Source organism: Pseudonaja textilis, chromosome 6 (assembly GCF_049901715.1).
Source record: "Pseudonaja textilis isolate UNSWEBS1 chromosome 6, rPseTex1.2, whole genome shotgun sequence".
Lineage (NCBI taxonomy): Eukaryota > Metazoa > Chordata > Lepidosauria > Squamata > Elapidae > Pseudonaja > Pseudonaja textilis.
In genome coordinates, this window is record NC_141995.1 from 62,435,300 (window position 1) to 62,457,174 (window position 21,875).

Sequence of the window (21,875 nt, forward strand, 5' to 3'; positions counted from 1 at the left end):
TAATTTCCTGCCTTCACATCATGCAAGACAACAACTACGAAGGTCAACCGAAATTGTTGAGTCTTTCTGTACCCAGTCAGTTGGAATTAAAGATAAAAAATATCCATGGTGCTGCATTAAAATGATAACAGTTTTAATCTGTCACAATTAAAAATAGAAACGGGTTAAGAAGTTTTATCCGAAATGCAGGGGCATCCACTAAATCAAAAAGGTCAGAACGACAGCCACAATAATGTGATTGAGGCTTTGCACATAAAAATCAGGCAAAGTTTTGACTCTGCTGTCGTGGCCACCATTTTGATTTTGGTCGTATCCTACAGCCCCCCCTATGAACATGACTGACCTAGGTTGTAACTTCTATTTCATGAGCCCAATCCAAAACAAAGAATCATTACATTGCTGGGCTCAGAGCATTAGAGATTTCACTTGTGCTTAACCTGCACAGATATCAATAAGATTCAGGAATGTTTGGGATGACAATCTTTGAGCGTATACTAGGAATACATGCAAAAACCTAGCAATTCAGATACTGAGACTCTAGTTTAGAAACATTTCGTTTTGTATTTTGTAATTTATATATAAAAAATCAATAAGAAACAAACCAGAATATTTGACAGAAATATCCATAGTACAACAAAAAAAAAATCCAAACAACAACAAATTAAAAATGTTGGTTTTAGTTATAAAAGATGAATATGAACATTTTAAAATAATCTCATAATATTTGGCAACTTACATCTTTGCAAGAGACAAATGCGATTAACAATAAAAAAGCTTTACATGGAACTCAAATTGAAGATTTGTTCTTGAGAGAGTAAAATGCAAGTCTACTAAAAGTTTGGACAACTAGCCATATTCTACGCCCTTCTTTAATACTAGTGGATAAAGTAGGCACGTTGCCAATCTTTTCAGTCCTTTTGTTTTCCATCTTTCAATGGAGAAACAAAAGCCATGTGAGAAGAACCACCCAGAGCTCCACAGAAAGGTGATGAGCTCTCCCGTCCAAAACTCTTCTTGAACTGTGTTCCGGCTGGGGCACTGGGAGAAATTTTACAAGTGAGAATACATTTCCAAAGGAAAGGGCATGTTGAACTCAACACTGTAAATGTTACTCTTAACTCTTAGCATAGAGAAAGTTACAAACACAACAAGGGAACTAACAAAGCTCTCCTTATGCCTATCTACTTGACCTGAAGTTCTGAGCCAAATTAGCTTTGCCCTTCCTTCTCCTACTCCTACCCAGCACTAAGCATGGCAAGCACAACATTAAATAATTCAGTTAAAACCATATGATATAATACCAGGTGTTGCAGTTCAATAACGTGTTTCCATTATGTTCATACACAGTAAAATACAATCTTTTTTAAATAAATGTTTTATATACAAAAGGTGTTAAGACGCCACTAGAGTGGATTGGAAGCATCAGCAAATTAATTCATATCATCTTCTTCATAAACAAACAGTCTATAAAGCTGTTTAAATGTGTGTTATAGGTTACATCTTGGAAATACACACATGCAGCCTACCCAAGCTTTATAGAGCAGACAATGTTCCCTCTGACCCTGAATCCCCACTGACAGGGCTTCCAACTATCGCTTGGACTTTTTCATATCAGTCTCCTCAGGCCTCGGGTGATCCTTCTTACGTGACACCGGGGGACTCGCTTCCCTTCTGCGCTTGGTGGGTTGAAATTTTGATCTGGAAGTATCAAAACAAACAAAAAAAGTAAGCACAGAATCCAGTGATTTTGATCAAACCAGTCCCATGGCTGCTTTGGGAGAAACAGTCGCCAACAATGGCATTGTTGGGATCCTGGCCAAATTGGGAAGCAAGAGAATTTGATGCCACTTTGCCTCTTTTCGGCTGCCTGACGAGGCTTGTTTGGCTGCTCATCAAGAGCATCTTTGGAAAAGTGTCTGCTGCCACTTCATGTCCCTGGGCATCTTGACCCCCTGCCATCTTCTCACTTGGACCACTGCGTCCTCTGGGATTCCCAGTCAAGTCATGGATGAGGCTTTGCCCTGGCAGATCCCAAACATCTGGGTACCTCCCACTGCTCTTCTCATCAGACCTCCTTGACCTCTGAAACCTATAAAAAACTGAATTCTTCCCTGAGGATTCTGCTTAAATGCTTGAAAAATGTTCTATTTTTCAAATAAAATGATATGAAATACTGTTATTTCTTGGCTTGCTTACTGACTTATTGTATTTATGAATTGCCTCAATTATAACAGATTCTGGAGACTGCATATCCCAGGCATCCTTCCTCTTTAGCCCAATGATTACAAGGACCTTGGGGGTCTTCTAGTCTGACCCCCTGCTCAAGCAGGAGACCCTGTGTCATTTCAGACAAGCGGGTGTCCAGTCACTTCTTAAAAACTTACAATGATGAAGCACCCACAACTTCAGAGGACAAGCTATTCCACTGGTTAATTGTCCTCACTGTTAGGAAAGTTCTACTTCATTTCAGATTGCTTCTTCCTTCATTAGTTTCCATCCGTTGTTTCTTGCCTTGCCTTCTGGGGCTTTGAAAAAATAAACTGACCCCTAAATCTTCTTTGGGGCAGCCCCTCAAACACTGAAATACTGTTATCATGTCACCCTAGTCCTTCTTTTCTCTAGACCAGCCATACCCAATTCCTGCAACCGTTCTTCAGACGATTTAGTCTCCAGGCCTTTAATCATCTTAAGTTACTCTTCTCTTCAATTTTTCCAAAGTCTCAACATCTTTTTTGTAATGTGGTGACAAAAATTGGATGCAGTATTTCAGTATTCTTGCCTTACTAAGGTTTTATAAACCGGTACTAACACTTCACATAATTTTGATTCTATGCCTCTGTTTATACAACCAAGGATTGTATTAGCTATTTTTAGCTATTTGCCGCACACTGCTGGTCCATATTTAAGTGGTCGGCCACTATGACTCCACAGTCCCTGTCACAGTTACTGTTTTTTAAGCCAGGTTTTGCCTAAGATTCACTTGTAGCTTTGGATTTTCCTGCCTTGTTTTTCTTCACATTAAATTTCATTTTTGGGGACAGGGCCCACTGGTCAAGTCCGTTAAGATCTTTTTGGATCCTGAGCACTACAGATTCATGCACATGACAATCTGATACCTGGCTGAGCCATGAGATACTTGTCATATATAGCTTATTTCCTGATCCTATGGATACTTCCTTTGTTTTTGGCTAGCATGAAGAACTATCTTCCATGCTCAATCTTCCAAACTTGCTTGAGTGTCTGGCTTTTTCTGTGGTCAATAAACCACCTTCATCTTAAAATGAGTTTTGGACTGCCAGTTGCTTGTCAACAAGTGTTTTCTACCCCATAAGGCTGTTACAGAGAAATACAGATGCTGAGATTTTTGGGTTTCGAACTATGATGTTATAGAAGTAAATAGGGTATAAATAGGGTATGAGGTATAAAATAAGGTTGAAAATAAGGTCCCACAAACTGTCTAGGACGAAACGGTTTTTAATTGTTTTCTGAATTTTCTTTTCCACTTTTCCTTCTTTATTTCATTTTCTTTTTCACATTTATGTATGTGTTGTTTGTCTGTTTTAATTGTAAAATTAAAAAAGCTTATTTTTTTAAAAAAACAAAAGTAAATAAACCATACTGAAGCAAAATATGTTGTTTATATGAACAGGATAAAAGATATTTTCCCTCAATGTTACCCTCAAAATTTCGGTAAATATTGGAGGCTACCTTTTAAGCACAGTAACAGAGAAGCCCCCTGTCAGATCATATCTGATATTCAGTTATGGACAGCCAGATGCTTCTAGAACATTACAGAGATAAACTGTCCACTCTTGAAATTACTCTAGCTGAAGCCATATTTTTCTTGCTTCGTTTCTTAGTTACCATACTTATGGGGAGAGGGAGACTTATGGATGTGCCAGACATAACAAAGATAAGGCTCCCGAGAAGCAAGGCCGGATCAACGTGCCCTAGCAATGGCTGGAGGGACTGCCGAGACGTTCCTCACCTGCTTGGTCGGCTAATGTGACCTGTGATACAAGGGGTGTGGAAAGTATCTATTCTTTAATTATACTAAAATCACAGGAATTATTCAGTGTTGGTTTCACATTTGACCGTGCCGATAAGTTGTACCCAATAAACTGTATTTTTGAGGAAGCCAAGGCCTCAGAGTCTTGAATTGATCTGTAGCATTACTCAGAACCATGACAGGACTCGTGTCCTGTAGTTATCCCACCAGTACTGTGGCATCATTTTGGGTAGTAATGATCGATCAGAAGAAAGGAGGAGAATCTTAAGATACTTTTTTCCCACTTACTGGGCCAAGCGAGGACTTCTGTTCACTTTTGCAGTGGCAGATGACTGCTTCTTCTCTGCTAATTTCCAACGACTTGTAGAAAGAGCCGGGGATGAATTCTGGCTTTTTGATGAAGCTCGGGTTGTTGGCTTGTTTGGCTGCTTCCTGAAAAAAAATAAGCACAAATACTGAAGAAGGACTTTTCTAGGTAAAATGATTAAAGGCATAATCCCCCAAAATGGAGCTTAGGAGAGTCTATAATGTTCCCACTCTTATTTAAAAACCTCTGACTTCAATTATGGGGGAGAGGGAGGGACAGGGAGAGAGATGGGGTTGACATTTTAAAGTGAGGAAAAATGTAAGGGTGTGTGGATCACTTCTAGCTCTCTTAGATGCAAAACAAAATAATAACTTGGTGGTTTGTGTAGTCCTTTTACATACCCTTATATTTCTAAAACACTAGATCTATCATTATAATATGACAAAAAAGCAGAACTGGTGGTTTCATTTCAAGAATGGCCAACAAGCAATTGGCTATTGGTCAGCCTCCTTCTGTAAATACATGAAGGGATGTGGCTAAACATTGTCCTGTTCTAGGAAACTCTAGCAAAAAATGCTAAGACATAAAAATGTCTGATCCGGTGAAGAACAAGTCCAGTTGTCACATCTTGTTTTAACAGAAGCAGCTACTGCAATCACTGAGTAACAGAATAACAGAGTTGGAAGGGGCCTTGGAGGTCTTGTAGTTCAATCTCCTGCTGAAGCAGGGAATTCTGTAGCATTCCAGAGAAGTGGCCGTCCAGTCTCTTCTTCAAAGCCACCAGTGATAGAGCACCCACGATTTCTGAAGGCAAGCCCTCCCACCGGCTAATTTTTCCCACTCTTAGGAACTGGCTCCTTAGTTCCGGGTTCCTTCTCTCCTTGATTAGTTTCCACGCATTGTTCCCTGTCTTGCCTTCTGGTGCTTTGGAGGATAGGTTGACCCCCTTCCTTTGTGGCAGCCCCTCAGATATTGGAGCACTGCTATCATGTCTCCCCTGGTCCTTCTCTTCACTAGACCAGCCAGGCCTGAATTCATCTTAGGTTTTAGCCTCCCCTAATCATCCTGGTTGCTCTTCTCTGCACTTTAAGTCTCAGCATCTTTTTTTACAGTGTGATGATCAAACTGGATGCAGTACTCTAGGTGTGGCCTTACTAAGGCTTTTTAGAGTGGTATTAGTACCTCACTTGAACTTGATTGTATCCCTCTGTTAATGCAGCTTAGGATTGCATTGGCTTTTTGGGCTGCTGCTGCACACGGCTGGCTCCCATTTAGTTGGTTGTTCACTAAGACTCCAAGATGTCTTTGACAGTTACTGCTATTAAACCTTTTTTTAAAATTTACTCAATCTTTTTTATTATTTTGTTTAACAAACATTCCATTTTCCTTTAAACAGTGTGTCGTCTTCATATATTTAATTTCTAATTTGTTTTTCTTTTGCAACCATTGATGAAATAATCCCCATATCATATAATATTCAGTCTGTTCTTTTTCTTTAATTGCCGGTGTTAATCTATTCATTTCTGCACATTCTAATATTTTCCTGATCACATTTTCTTTTATTGGAATCTTTTCACTTTTCCAGTTTTGACTAAATACTATTCTAGCTGCAGTTAATATATGAATGATTAAATATGTCTTTTCTTTGCTATCACTTTCAGGTATCATCCCTAACAAAAATATTTCAGGTTTTAAGTCTATATATTGCTTTATCATCTTTTCCAACCAGGTATTTATTTTTCTTCAATATCTCTTGGCTTTTACACATGTCCACCACATGTTCTGGGTGTCTGACGGCATTTCCAACACTTAGCTGATTTATCTTTCAACATCTTTGCCAGTCTTGCCGGCACAAGATGCCATCTGTAAAACATCTTATATAAGTTTTCTTTATACGCTGTTGACATTGTTAATTTATAGTTTCTGCCATTTATCTAGTTCTGTAGCATATCCATTTTTTTGCCCATGCTATCATCGTCTCCTTCACTTGTTCTTCCATTTTAATACCCAATGAGTAATTGTACAATTTTTTAATCAAATTTTCTTCTGTTCCTGCTAGTATTTTGTTCAATTCTTTATAAAAACCCTGTTTTCACATTTTTTTCACATCTAGAATGTATTTGCGTATATAAATACCAAACCGTATCAAACCCTTGTTCATTTAATTCTTGTTTCATTTGAGCTCACTTTTTTCATTCAAAATATCTTTGTATCTAACGGTATTTCCCCTATTAATAATGTTTGGGTCTATAAGTGCTTCCATTGTTGAAAGCCAAACTGGTCAAACAATGTTGTTCTCTCGTTTTCTCCCAAATTAACAATAAGGAATTTCTGATATAGTGTCTTTGAAAGTAACTATGTATCATGCCCCTCCAGTGTATTCCTCAATACAATCCACTACCATCCGATTGGTAGTGAGGAGGCAAAGCAGCAAGTCCTACCGGCCTGGTCCCCTACCTCCTCCTGCTGCCGCCGCCACCAGCCCAGTCAAGAGCCGACTCCCAGGCCGGCCATCCTCGCTGCAGCAAGCTTGAAGACTGAGGAGGACCCCGGCGTAGCTGGCTAGCCAAGTCTCATTTTTGGTAAGTTGCTTTTTTTAAAAATTTATGTATTTATTTTTTCACTATCTGTTTTTGTTTTTATTAATCCTAAAAACAAAACAGATACTAAATAAGTACATAAATAAAAATTATTTTACTATTCATATTTGTTTCTTTCTCCTTTGCTTAAAGAAACATCAAGATGAATAGCAAAATAATTTTTATTTAAGTATTTATTTATTTCTTTAGTATCTGTTTTGTTTTTATGATTAATAAAAACAAAAACAGATAGTAAAAAAATAAATAAATACATAAATAAATAAAAAAGCAACTTACCAAAAATGAGACAGGCAACGTCTTGTTACATTGATGTTATACATTATCTGTTTCTGCTTAAATCAATAAATAGCAACATCAATGTAACAAGTTGCATGCATACATAAATGGAATTTTTTTTAAATAAAAGTGTTTTATTTTTTTTAAACATAAACAAAACAAACATAAAACATAAACCATCATCAGTTACATACAGTGTGTTGGTTGGTACAAATCACTTGTGCACAATCTCTGCAGATTTTCCCTTCCAATTTGCATTAATCCTTATATCATAAATCCACTATATATATTTATATTATTATATTATTACTATTATTGCTATTATTAAATACTTAGTAGACTTTACTAATATTACATCATTTTATGCGAGCAAATCACCATTTTTACTTAATCTACTTTATAATGTTCATTTCATCATCACCAATCTATTCTATAACAATATATCCTTACTTTACCCTACCTCTGTATATTATAAAGTATTATAAAATATTTCATAAATGAAAAAGGAAAGCAGAAACAAATATCAATAAGTACAGCAGTGTAACAAAAATTATTTAAATTTCTTTGTATTGGCTTATTTCTAATTTTGTTAATTATATCAACATGTTTATAATTATCAACTTTCTGTATTTAATTCATACATAGCAATGATCATTCTCCACCTAATTTCTACCTCTTATCTCTATCCATTTCTGCACATTGTAATTTTTTAATTTCATTTTCATCTATGGGGATCTCTTTGTTTTTCCACTGTTGTGCAAACATAATTCTAGCCGCTGCTAACACGCGTAACATTAAATATGTGTACTTCCTTTATTTATGTGGGTACCAACAAAAATATTTCTGCTTTTAAAATTTAAATCTATATGTTGCTTTACCATTTTTGCTAACCTTGACACTACATCCTCTTGAATAGCTACACTAGCAGAGCCCAATACTGAATTCATATATTCCAGTTTTTTTAAAATTAAGGAATAAATTTCAGAAAAAGAATTCAGTATTGCTCTGTGAATGTGCGTATCAATTCCATTCTTAATCTAACTTCTTAGATGATTTTGTACTATTATCTTTTTTTTATACTATGTCTGCATAAAGCTGTAAAAAGCTTCACTACATTTTTAAGCTGCATTCTAAAAGGGTTAGGTGACCAAACGTGGCTTCCCCCGGCTTCTCTCTCTCTGCTAGAGAGGGAGCATTCCATTAGATCCAGGTAGGTAGTCTTGGCTAGGAAAGGTATTTGTGCCACTACTGGCACAAAATAACAAACTCCCTTGGTTTCTTAACAGTATTTCCATTTTAAGTGTTTCTTTTTCAATTAACAAATTGTAATTATGAAAATATCAGCCATTCTTTTATATACACAGTGCAACATTTTTTTTAATAGGCTGTCATTTTCAAATCCACTTTCAGTTCCGTCTCAGTCTTGTCTGGTGAAACTTGTTCCTCTTCCATAACATCTTTTAAACACTAACTAGCTATAGCGCCAGGGACTCTTAAAAGTAACTGAATATTACTGATCTCCGTTCCTCGCCTGCTTTCTTCGCTTGCTACTGCCTTCACCACTCAACTTAGAACAACAATCAAGTCCAAACCACTACACTGTTGAATTTTTTTTGCAGCATATTGCCAAGATGAAAAGGCAAATGAGTTTGTCTGCTTTCTTTGGCAAGACAAAAAAAGGACATCCAAAAGAGTCACAACCACAACCATTGAAATCTGAGGAAAGCGGAGCCAGCACATCATTCGCACCACGACCAGAGGAAGAAGCCAGCGCATCATCAGGTACTGGAAGAGCTGAATAACACATTGAAGGGAACCTTCCTGACTGCTGGACACTGCAGCAGTACAATAATTTTAGGGAAAAATATAATGGACTGGATGTTTCCCAGAAAAAAATTAGGTTGGCAAGCATTGCAGAAGATTTGAAATTTTGACCAAAGAAAAAAAGTGTCCATGGAGCTAAGGAGTGGAAGAATTACCTCATTGAATCATCAGAAAAGAATAAAGAAATACAACAAGCTTCCCTCAGAAAGAAATTGAAGGAACATTTCTCATCTAAGGCTCACAACTTCTGTACAGAGAAGTTGAAGCAATGTGAGCAGGATGCCATAAGCAAAGGACTGGAGAGGATGACTGAGAAATAACTGGGGAGTACATGTAGAGTGTTTACTACAGCGTGTATAGTCTGGCACAAACGTGCAGACCATTTTCATATACAGAAGATCTGATTGAATTACAAATAACAAATGGTTTAGATTTGGGAACAGGGTTGCATTCACGTAAAACTGCAGTTGCAATAGTAGATTTCATTGCAAAAGACATCAGGAAACATTTATTTACCAAAATTATTGAGAAAACTCGCAAAATCTGTTTGCTAATTGACGAAGCCTCAACAATATCTTCCAAGCCAGTTCTTATACTGTACTTAAAAGTTGAGGATCCAGCTTTCTCACCAACCATTTTCCTTGAACTAGTAGAATTAGATAAACCAGATGCAGAGTCGATATATTGTTTGGTTATAGAAAGTTTGAATAAAGTTGGGTTTAACGGAAACTATCTGGAGAAACATTTAATTGGATTTTCCTCTGATGGAGCCAGAGTTATGCTTGGGAGAAAATCTGGGGTAAGCACTAGGAGAGCCACAGAGTTTCCAAACATTATAATATGACCCTGTTTAAACCATCGTCTGCAACTTGTTTTAGATGATTCTATTAGGGAAATAAAGCAAATCAATCATTTTCAAATTTTTATTGATAAAATATATTCTATTTTCCATCCATCGAATAAGAACCTAATTGAACTTAACAAAATTTCCAAACAACTTGAGATTGAAATTATAAAAATTGGTAGAGTTTTTGGACCAAGATGGGCTGCCTGTAGTTTAAGATCAACCCTAGCTGTGTGGTGGGCTTATCCAGCGCTACATCAGATTTTCTGTTCAAATCAAAAATACTCCGGTATGGCTGCCCATCTTGAAAACTCATATTTTCTCACTGATTTGGCCTTGATGATTGATGTGCTAACTGAAATATCTCTCCTTTCTAATGCATTGCAAGCGAGAAACATAGACATTATGAAGGCTGAAAAACTTGTGATAAGATCAATTAGATCATTTGAAATGCTTATAGAGGAAAAGGGTTTATATGAAAATAAGGTTGATGAATTAATTCAGAAACCTTTAAAAATACAAATTTTATGCAAAATCATCGATTTGTGGGACTTTCTCGTGAAAAATTTATACAAAGCATTGTAACTAATTTGAAGAAAAGATTGATGGATTGCGAACATTTAAAAACAGTCTGCCAATTTAAAGACACTGATAAATTAAAATTTCTAAATTATTTGGAGGCAGATTATTGGAACATTGAAGAAGTGGGGGTTCCATGGAGAGCAGCTGAAGGAGAATTGGTTGCATTTGGTGAAATTTTCAATTATGAAATCAGGATTAATGATTATCGTGATTTCATAGAAAATGTACTAAAAGATTCTAAAAATTATACAATTCCTTTCAGCATTAAAAAGCCTAGAGATATTATTAAAACTATCTCATGAAACAATGTATCACAACAATTATAAATATAAAATGGATTAAAATGCATCAAATTCTATTTATATGGTAACTGAAGCCAGAAAGGCTTCATTATCAGCTGGGAAATCCACTGGATTTGAGACAAGTATACACCAGTGACTACAGAAAAAGACAGTCCTGAGTGTCTTTTTACTCAATTCTCACAACATCGCCCCATAACTGGGAGGGTCCCGGTAAATGATTTGCCAAGTCTTGTCACAGCTGCCATTACCTTTCTGCTTCTAATCTTGATGCTGACCTAGTTGTGGCTCCTGAATGCGTCTCATCTCCATCGGTTTCACCAGTGTCTCCTTTCTCCTTGATTTCATCCCGGCCCTTAACACTTTCTTCGGAGACCGATAGTAGCTTCTGACGTTTTTTAGATGACTCAGGTGTGTTTTTTCCTGCAAATTTTAATGACAGTATCAAAGATCCACTCAAGTCTCAGAAAAAGATTTTTTTTTTTTAAGAGAATGCTCTTACAGGATCTTGTAAATAAAAAATGTAATTTTCCATCCCGTTATATTTTAATTTGTATCTGTTTAAATTTCTTTAAACCCATTTGTGATAGTTTACTTTTTTTCTTTCACAGACAAAATTCATAGAGAACTCAGGTGGAACCCAGGCAGCTGGGCTGTACTAATCCTGACATAAAATTACAGAGATTTGCACATTTTTTACATTTACTTTAGCTTCAGCCCAATGATTTTTCTCCCAGGGAATAAAGCTGATCTCTTTACAAGTTACAACTTAAAAAATAAAAAGTTAAGAGAAGGAGAGGAGGTTCTCTGTCTACCTGTTTCCACTGATGAAAGACAAGCCTGTTTTGATTTTCTTCCTCTTGATCGCATAATCACCTTGCTCTTCCCTTTTTCAGTTTCCTAACAATTGGAAATAAAAACAAAACAAAACAAAAATCCAGTTCCAAAAAGCTCTTATAAAAATCTTGTAAAAAGATATTTTAGATTTGGGTTGGAAAAGAGCATGAATTAAAAATTCTTTAACTTACATTGCTTGTATTTTTCAAAAAATCATTGGCTGTAAAAAGAAAATAATAATTAAGAATGTATTTTTATTAAGATGTTAAAATTAGCCAAAACATATTACTTAGTCTTTTAACTAAAAATGTTTTTCCTTGCATACTGCTCCTTCTAAACTTACTACAATGTACTAAATGCAAATGTAAACTGTGGCAGGGATGATAGACAATAGTAAAACTTCATTCTCCTTGAAAATTAGAATTCTATATAATTCTATGAAGCTAGGTGTTAACTTTAAGAGCTAGTTATCAAATGAAAAGATTAAATGTTCTGCTTCTCTAGCCAGCTCCCGCCATAACAAGACTCAACAAGTTGACCTGATCTATGGCTGGATAGGTGTGGGAAGGCTGTCCTCTTGAAAATCTGCATTCCAGGAAAAAGGTGTGGGTGGGAGTCACTAATCTTTTACTGTTTTTTTGGTTTGTTTTATGGACGTTTAAAGTTTTAAAGTTTATTTCATTATTGAATTCTGCACACTTTTCTATTTAGTACTATACAGCACTATATACATTCTGATAATTCAGAAATTGAATCAATCAACAGGCCAAACTGTGAGTATCCCTGGGGCAGTATGGAAGGAACCGATGTCACAACTAGGTTCCCTAGCTGTGTCCTGCTGGCAGAGATCGATTTATTTGGCCACTGAAACCACAGAATCACACAACAGATTTTGCCAAGTTTGAGAAAGGGACTGCATACATGTTACGACTACCTGGATCTCTGGACAAGAAAGCTTTATAAATATGACAGCCAAATTGATGGAGTAGCAAGTCTTTATTTAAAAAAAGAAAAAAGAAAGCCTGATGCATTTCATCCCATCTATTTTTCATGTTAAGAACAGATGTTCGAAGCATTACCTTCTGGTATTATCACTGGTCTACTGCTAGTGCCTGAAGACTGCAGTACCTAATTAAGAACAAAACAGCGGTATTCTCAGCAGAAAAATTAAACCTATTAAATGTATTCAAATGCTCTTTCAAGCATTTCTTTATATTTAAACACATTCATGATATACTGTCCTCTCAGAAGTCATTTAAACACTGAGAAGTAGCCCAACTACTACAATTAGTATAGTCCCAAATATAATATGTAATACTTTTTACAACTGAACCCATGAACAAAGCTAGGTTTCTCAAAGAAATTTCTATCCATGGTTGATCATGATCTTATAGTGAGTTTATTATCAATATCATAAACACACACACACACACACACACTTTTTAAATTATATTTTTGTCATGGCTTACATTTTAGAATATACTGTAAAACACATTTTATACACAGAACAGCTCATTATTCAGAATATTTAAACTACAATCAACGTTGACATTTTTGATAGTTTGATATAGGTAATACTCGAGTTACGAATGTAATGGAGTCTGACCCTTACATTCGTTAACTCAAGTATTAATTGGAGTGAATCACATAAAATGAACACGATCACTCCCTACATTTGCCCATGCATTCCCAAATTGAATACTCAGGTCACTAAGTGCACATAAGGTATCTCAGGATGGGGAAGCCATGGGTGGGGGTCTAGCAATGGAACAGGCTACTTGCTTCAGACCACCCAAAGCTTCCCTCAACCCACTGAGGTACCTCAGGCTCCCTGCCCTGGTCTCCCCACAATGGCTCCCCCCCTCCTGCCATGCCGGGTCACTTACCTGGTGAAGATCTAGCAAGCTGTCTCCTCTCCAGCCTCTCTGCCGCGGTTTCTTTGTCTGCTTGCAGTCTTGGCGTGAAAAATAGTTGCAAGCTAATGAGACATTGGGGCAGCGAAATTGCGTTGCTTTCAAACCTCCCATTGGCTTGCAAATACTTTTTGTGCCAAGACGGGAAGCTTCTCGGGGCCAGGATCTTGCACTACTTTAGGCCTCTGTTTTCTGCGAATGCAGTGAAGCAGACAAAGGAACCGACGCCTCGCTAGATCATTGCAAAGTGAGTCTCCACAGGCCCAGTGACTGTGGAGACCTGGCTGGGGATGGGGATGGGGCAATAGGCAGGGTGAATGTTGCAGTACCTCTGCGATTGTTCGTAAGTGTGAACAACTGCTGTTGTGCTGCAACATTCTTAACTTCGGGACTGTGTCGTAAGTACTTGGCGGGGGGGGGGGTTAATGTTGTAACATGGAACGGTTGCTACGTGAACTGTTATAACTTGAGAATTTCCTGTACATGGAACAAAATGCAGTATAGTAAAACCTAGAAACAAGGATTAAGTGGCACGAAGCTGACAGATTATACTGCATAGCTGTGGTGGCACAGTGGTTAGAATGCAGCACTGCAGGATTAACTCACTGCTCATCCAGGAGTTTGATTTTGAGCAGCTCAGGGTCGACTCAGCCTTCCGTCCTTCCAAGGTCAGTAAAATGAGGACCCAGATTGTTGGGGGCAATATTTGGGCTCTGTAAACCACTTAGAGAGGGCTGTAAAGCACCATGAAGTCTAAGTGCTATTGCTATAGGGATAATCTTATCCAGTGGTGGGATTCAAATAATTTAACCACCGGTTCTCTGCTCTAATGACCGTTTGCACTGGAAGGGAAGCGGGGAAGAAGCTTCTGTCCGGAGATGTCCTGCCCAGCGGTCAAGACTTCGAGCAGGACGAGTGCAAAGAGCACCTATGGATCCCTGAAGCTTCTGGAAGCTTCGAGGGTTGTTTAGCTGGTCTGGTGGGTGGGATTGCTTTGTGCCTGACCTGCAGCTGCGCTGGCAGCTAGAACTGCTCTCCCAAGAGGGGGTGCAGTGATTGGTCAGCAGCTACACCACGGATGGGGACTGACCACCCCCCAACTCCCTCAACCCCGCTGTCAAAGCGGATCCTGGGTACTGTGCTTCAACAGAGAAACAGGAAACGGAGCAGCCGGCAGGAGGGAAGGAGGCGGCTTCTCCCTGCTCCTCCTCCTTCCCTCAGACGGCCGCTTGTGGCTGCTCGCGGGGACTGCTTCCCCCACTGTAATGTTGAGCTGTGGAGCTTGCCCCCCCCCTCACCACCACCCAGATGCCCTCACTTCCCCACGTGTTTTTTGGCTCACTTGATGTCCACCTCCGTTGCATTTTTCACCATAGTGCGCAGGGGAACAAAAGTTTGTGGGACTAAAAGAAAAAACAATCAATCAATCAATTCCGACTTTGTGTGATTTTTTTTTTCGTGAGAAGTTGCAATTGATTGAACTTTTTTTTTTTTTAGTTCCACATTTTTGTTTCCCTGCACACAACAGTGAGAAAGATGATGGAGAAATGTGATGGAGCTGGAAATCAGGTTAGCAAAGAAATGCTTGGGGGAAGTGAGGGCATCTGGACGCCAGGCGCTGAAACGGGCCCGCCTCCGGAGGCAGCTAGCTGGCCAGGTCCACCGGTGGGAAGGCTGGCATCTATACCGGCACTTAAAAACGGCAGTACTCTGGCTGGGAAGGGGCAGCCGGCATGGGTGCTGTAGGCAGGACGCTCACTCGCTTCAGCACCCTCCCTGGCCCTCTGGTGCTCCACCAGCACTTTGGCCCTGTCCCGCCCCCACCTGTAAAGACTTCCTCCAAAAATAAGACCTCGTGGGTCTTTTCAAAAGACCTGGTCTTATTTTTGAGGAAACACCGTAGTTTTCGCCTGAGTGACGTGATCAAAGGTGCTGCATCTCCATTTGGTTTCTGTCTTTTAGGGACTCTTGGACTTTTGGGGAGGGTTTGGTTTCCCCCCTCTGGAAAGAAGTTGAACAAAAACCAGATGTGTTCCAGAAAACAGATTTATCATAACTGGTTCCCCAAACTAAACAAAAAATTAGGTATTGGTTCTGCTGAACCAGTTCAAACCAGCTGAATCCCACTACTGATCCTTTCCTATTTTCTAAGGTAAAGATTTCTTGAAGTAGAAATACAAAAACTGCTAACAAGAAGGGGGAAGAAGGGAGCAATGTGGGTGAACCCGGAGAGGAAGAATAGGGGAATGAGAGGGCAGAGGGCAGAGCAGGGAGCAAAAGGAAGGCCATCTTGAAACTTGCTATACAGATGCAATTGATATAAATTATGTATAACTTGAATTATAACTATTTAAAAGGGAAAAACCCGTACAAGGCCCTTGATTTCAGTTTGTTCTTGTTATCATGTTCCCTATTTAATGGCATGTATATGTGAATTGATTTCAGAGCACTAAGGAGAGAACTTCCATAAAAATTCTGACAAAAAAGCTTTTTAGTGGAATCAGTTCACTATTCAGTTATTAATTACAGTAGTAATAAGTAGTGCAAAAAAGATATATAGCTCATCTCTCTCTCTCGCTCATGTAATGCCTTCATTAAGTTTAGCAGCTTTTGTTTGTACTATAATGAAAACATTAAAAAAAAATCCTCTGCATGAAAATAGTTTTAAAATTACATATGTTATTTCAGGATAAGTATGAATCATAGACTGGTATAAAAATAGGAGTTGTCCAAAACATTTCCATTTAAGCATTTCAGAGTATTAAATCTTGTGAAATTCCCATTTCTGAGTGTGAAACTGCTGCTTCAAAAATCAAACAGGCTGTTCGGAGCACCCTAAAATCTTTTCTAAATTTACTATGGCTGGTTTGATCTTGAATTATTTCTCAAAACATCCTTTTTCACACAAAATAAAAAGTTATCCATGCTTTTGCATAAAGATTCAAAAAGAAAGTATATTTCACACTCCTAAAAAGGCACTGCATTCTATTATTTATTTATACATAGTTTACCTACTTAAAGGCCTACATGGCATAGGGCCTGGTTACTTGAGGGAGCACCTGCCTCCTATAGCAACCGTTCAGCCAGTTTTTTTCAGGCAGGACTGGCACACTCTAGTACCTTCAATTAGACACTAACATTAACTAACATAATAAATGTAACATTAAATCAGAACCTGGAAGCACACATGTTGGGTAGCAGTGTCTACCCTCTGCAAAAAAGGTTCCTCCTACAATCCTGATCAGTGGTCACCAACCAGTGGGCATGGGACCACTGGTGGTCCACGAGAAAATTTTGGTGGTCTGCGAGACAATTTTGGTGGTCCATGTCACCCCCAAAGCAATTAATCCAGGCTGCGCGGGAACACAAGGCTTGTGTCGCTTGCATTGCAAACAAAACGAGGTAGTGAGGGGAGGGGGGAAAGGGCCTCGCCTGGCCACCAGGCTGCTTCTTTCTGCTTCTGCTTTTGTCTGCAGGCAAGGAAAACAGCAAAAGTCTTTCTTTCTCTCCCCCAAACTCTGCTAGAAATGCGTGTTTGGGACCCAAATAAAGAATGATCCATCGGTAGGAAAACAGGGTGGGCAAATTTTCCTGCAGACTTGGAGACCCCTTTATAGGCCTCTCTAAGCAGTTTATAGAGACAGCATATTGTCCCCAATAATTTGGGTCATCATTTTACAGACCTTGGAAGGATGGAAGGCTGAGTCAACTATGAGCCGGTCAAGACTGAACAGCTGGCAGTCGACAGAGTTAGCCTGCAATGCTGCATTCTAACCACTGCACCACCATGGCTAATAGTACTATTGAAATAGTTACTATTTGGGGTTGGATTCCTTTTTTATTGATGTTTGTTTTTAATGTTATTTCTGATTGTTAGCTATTTTAGAACCTTGAAAATGTGCAGCATATAAATATAGTAATTAAACAGTGAAGGCCATTATACACGAGAAAACAAATTAAGTTCTGGGGTTGAAGGAATCATGTTTAAAAGAATCATATTTTTTAAAAGAATTATATAGCCTCCCACCCTAATACATCATAACCTTAGGCAGCTTACAAACAGGAATGATAAGAAGCATAAAAACCAGCACAAAACTTCCAGTGCTTCCAAGCAATACTCTGCTCACTTTGAAAAAACCATTTTCTCGGGTTTCAGCGACACACTACCACAAGACCTCTTGAAAGTCAGTTCTTCAAGGCCTTTCAGAAGGTCACGAGTGTCAGGACCCTCTCAGAGAAAGAGTGTTATGAGAGTGGAGACCAGTACTGATACACTCAATGCAATTGCAATTGTCTTCTTGATCCTGCCAATGTTTGCTTTACCAAACAAACAATAAAAGATAAGTTCCATAGCAAGGCAATAGTCTCTCAATCTCTGCGTGCAGACAAAACACCCCCACCAAATGCTTACATTTCTCATGACTGGGTCCAATGCTGGATCCTGACCTGGAATGAAAGAATAAAATTCCTGAATTCAGTGAAACACTGATGTCGATTTTTTAGAAAGGGATGTTATCAAACTTACTCTGCACTGCTGCTACATTAACAGGATATTTGCGAGGTCTTCCTCTTTTTCGTTTAACTATTACTTGCTCCTGTATCAAACAAGCCAAATGATTATTTGTTAAAAAAAAAAAACCGCTTCAAGATATCTTCTAAAACAAATATAGGAAGGAAAAAAGTTTGAGAAACATCAAAGAACTAACACAGGTATTTTTTTTTTTCGCAGGTTAGCACCAATGAAAAGTGGTCGTTAGTCTCTAGGGCAGTGTTGGCGAACCTTTTTGGCAACGAGTGCCGAAATGGGAACAGGCATGCGCATGCGAGAGCACCGGACACCAGAAGAGAAGTGCCCCCAGCTCACATGCATGGGAGCACCGGGAAGCCGAGTTTCTGGTTTCCGGTGCGCTCGTGCATGCCGGCCACCTGGTCTTCCTGTTTCTGGCACGCATGCGCATGCGAAGACTCGCTGACTAGCATGCATGGGCACACCAGAAACCCGGAACTTAGCTACCCGGCGCATGCATATGTGCCAGGGGAGCTGCTCTTCCACTTTCCAGCACACCCGCGTGCGCAAAGACCAGCTGGCTGGTGCACATGCATGTGCTGGAACCCAGAAGAGCAACAGGTGATGGCTGGCGTGCCCGGAGAGATGGCTCTGTGTGCCACTTCTGGCACACGTGCCATAGGTTTGCCATCACGGCTCTAGGGTGTGCAAAATATTTCATGAATTTTCAAAAATGACCCGTTCCGAGTAATAAATTGAAGTCTTTATCTTGTAGCCTGAGCATTTTGATTTCGGTTGGAAAAGAAGTGTTCCAAGTTTAAAACACTCATTTTAGAGTGTTGCTTCACAATTACTTCTGACCAGTTGCTGAGCAAAGTTAGTTCAAAGTTAACTACCCCCCCGCCCCCAACTACTTATGATTCAGTTTCAAAGTTATGGATGCTGCGGCACCCCCTGAAGACATTTCTCCTTAGAACCATTCATAGCATCTACCCACTCAGCTATCCTGCCCCACCATTGATCCACTCAGGGGAGATCAGTCCATCACACACAAATTGGCTGAAGCACGCAAGCTTCCCAGTTTCCTTCCCGCCAAGAAAGCAAGGGGAGCCATCAGGTCATCAGGAGTTTGCAGGCCTCCAGCCGCCTTCCATCCCAGGGACTTGCGGGCCCAGGAGGACCCAACTTACTTTCCTTTTTTGCAGTTTCTGAGACACAGGAACAGCTGCCTTACTGAGCCAGCTTTGTGGCAAAACAGCTGTTATTCTCGCGAACCTGTGGAGGGCAGCCTTTTAAATGGAGCCCCCTCAGTATTGCAAGAATAGCGCATGTCGCGGAAGTGTGAATTTGCCATGAGGCTGCCTTGAAAGCACCAGCTGGTCTGCCGTCTTCTAGGTCGCTGACTGGAAAGGAAGCTAAAGGACTGCAAGGGTGAGAAGCAGAGGACCGGGGGCGCTTCAGGAGGTGGGGAAACCTCAGGGCAGGCAAGCCTGGGCCTGCGTTGGGCCCCCTAGGGTCTCTCCCTCCCCAAAGCATCCTGTGCTCCACTTAACACCTCGTAAGTTCATTTAATAGCGGCACCAGAGATCAAGGGCTGGGGGTTGTTGTAAGGCCATTTCGCCTAACTTCAGTCACCACCTGCAACCGTAATGGGCAGTCTCCATTATGATTGTAATTTAAGGACTACCTGAACTCAAAAAGGTTCATTTTTTTTACAATACAAGGATGTTTTTTTTTCTTTCTTTCTTTCTTTCCTCCCTTCAGATTGCATTAGAAACTGAACAGTTTAGGATTTTGATCCATGAGTCATCGGCAACGTAGCTATTATCTTGATTACCTAGAAAAGCATTAGTGAATTGTTTGTTAGTCTGTTTTTTGTCTTTTATATTATTACAGTTGGGCAAAACATGATCATCTGAAGCACATACAAAAAACTTTCAAATGAGTGACTGGTACTGACCAGACTGCTTCTCTCAACAGGATTCAAACTGGATTCCGGACCTGAAGTGCTAGAAATATCCACTTTGCCAATAATTTTATCTGCAGGAAAGAAATTCAAGAAACCCAACTTATATGAAATGCTTATATAATTATTTTTAGCAACCACATGATCCGTTGGCTTCCTCTGAATGGCAAAAGTCTGGCTTCCATTTGCTGCACACCCCATCATTTTTACTTCTATGACAACCTTCATAAACTTCAGATAATTATTTGCCTGATATTTTGTTGGATCACGGATCTAAAATTCACATTCATATGGCTATTTATTATGCTAAAAATTAATCAGGAACTGTCTGTCCACAAAATAGAAATAAGCATATTACTTCTACAAGACAGAAGTGTCAAATAATAGAAAACCACCTATCTACTTCATCTTGTTCAACACAATATTCCCAACGTGAAATGGTTTATAATTTATCTCATGGACGAAGGCAAATATCCGTGTCTCAAGATAATGATGTGAGATCAAATTTAAGTCGGTCAACAGGACCAGAGATTTACTCTTTCGAGCTTTCAGACTCATGCTGGAGCCAATCTTCAGGGAACTCCTCTCTACTGGAATACATGCGTTGGGATGTTCTGTGAGTTGAGTTTATGTGGGGCCTCCTTCTTCGTCTTCTTCTTTTTGCAATACATTTTTTAGTTTTATTTTTTAAACATCTCTTTGAGTGAACATGTGAATCCACGTTTTTACATTCCAATACAAACATGACCATGGTAACATATTTAGCTTCCTTATCCAATTTCATACCATATCACTACCTATTCCATTTTTCTTTTTATATTCTCATACATGCCTTTATAACATTATCTATATTCTTAATCAATCTCTATATTCATTATGCACATTTTCTTGTATTTGTCATATTTTCAGGTTTTATCATATTATGTTATTCCATTCATCATTTCCAAAAATTCATCTTAATTTATATTAGTCAGTATTGAATAATATCTTGCCACCCTCGTTACATTGCAACACATTTTTCCCATTTTATTCCCTTTAACCAATTATAAAAACTACTAATATAGCCATTTTTTAACCTTTATGTTCTCTAATATCAATATTCCATTTACTATATATTATGTTGTGGCTCCGGGCTTGGATTCAGCTCCTGTGATTGATATGAGTTCAAGTGAAGAGGTCATGGCAGAACGATATGAGCCAGCCTGGCTTACTGATTGGACTGATAACCAGGATGAGGAGATGGACATGACAAAGGACGACAGACCTGATGTATTAGAATTGTCAGGACCTTTGACCTCCTCTGGTTCCTTATCTGATCAACAGCCGGGAATGGCTGACAGGGAAGTTTTGAGAGAGTCTTCTAGTGGAGATGAGAACTTGGAAAATTTGTGGTTAAATGTAAAAAATAGAAGACGGTTGAAAAGGCAAAATCAGCTGGAGCGAATGAGAAGAGCAAGTCAGTAAATTAGCACGTTGCCTTAATGAGTATAAAAGGACACAGCTGGGCTGGTACATTTTGCCAGGAACAAAATAACTATTTGAGTGAGGACGTTACAGTAAAGAGCTCTGAGGCTGAGGATTTATTGCCAGGACTGGTTTGCCGGACAGAGTAAAGATTTATGCTGTGGTTTCTGCCAGCCGTTATCTTGTAAGACTTCTTTCCGTTTGATTTAATTGTGAAACGGCTGCTTTCTGTTTTGTTCGTTTGAATTTTGAAGGGGAGTCATAACAATATTATATGTACATATTTTTTCTACCAGATCCCACATGATAGTCCCTTTTCCTTTTTATATATTAATTTCTTTGAATTTTCCAAAAACATTTATATAACAATTTGTTTTCCATTTTATTTCCATTTGACCAATTATAAAAACTAATAATCATTTTTAATTCTCATGCTCTATATTCACT

General features: G+C 39.0%; 1 protein-coding gene and 1 pseudogene across 3 annotated transcripts in view; one reads left to right on the forward strand and one right to left on the reverse strand.

The window, feature by feature from the left end:
• Nucleotides 1-661: 661 nt before the first annotated feature.
• Nucleotides 662-21,875, reverse strand: part of BOD1L1 (biorientation of chromosomes in cell division 1 like 1) — a 65,973-nt gene continuing 44,759 nt past the window's right edge. For 2 of the 3 annotated variants that reach the window (XM_026699997.2, XM_026699994.2), the window contains exons 17-25: nucleotides 19,959-20,038; nucleotides 18,017-18,086; nucleotides 17,903-17,937; nucleotides 12,658-12,706; nucleotides 11,770-11,798; nucleotides 11,557-11,641; nucleotides 10,993-11,164; nucleotides 4,298-4,441; nucleotides 662-1,698 (exon numbers count right to left, since the gene is read on the reverse strand). In XM_026699997.2, coding sequence (XP_026555782.1) covers nucleotides 1,590-1,698; nucleotides 4,298-4,441; nucleotides 10,993-11,164; nucleotides 11,557-11,641; nucleotides 11,770-11,798; nucleotides 12,658-12,706; nucleotides 17,903-17,937; nucleotides 18,017-18,086; nucleotides 19,959-20,038 — 773 coding nt within the window. In that variant the 3' untranslated portion in view covers nucleotides 662-1,589. The remainder of the gene's footprint in view (nucleotides 1,699-4,297; nucleotides 4,442-10,992; nucleotides 11,165-11,556; nucleotides 11,642-11,769; nucleotides 11,799-12,657; nucleotides 12,707-17,902; nucleotides 17,938-18,016; nucleotides 18,087-19,958; nucleotides 20,039-21,875) is intronic. The other variant, XM_026699995.2, reaches the window with a different exon arrangement.
• LOC148125499 (E3 SUMO-protein ligase KIAA1586 pseudogene) lies at nucleotides 4,792-10,744 on the forward strand (annotated as a pseudogene).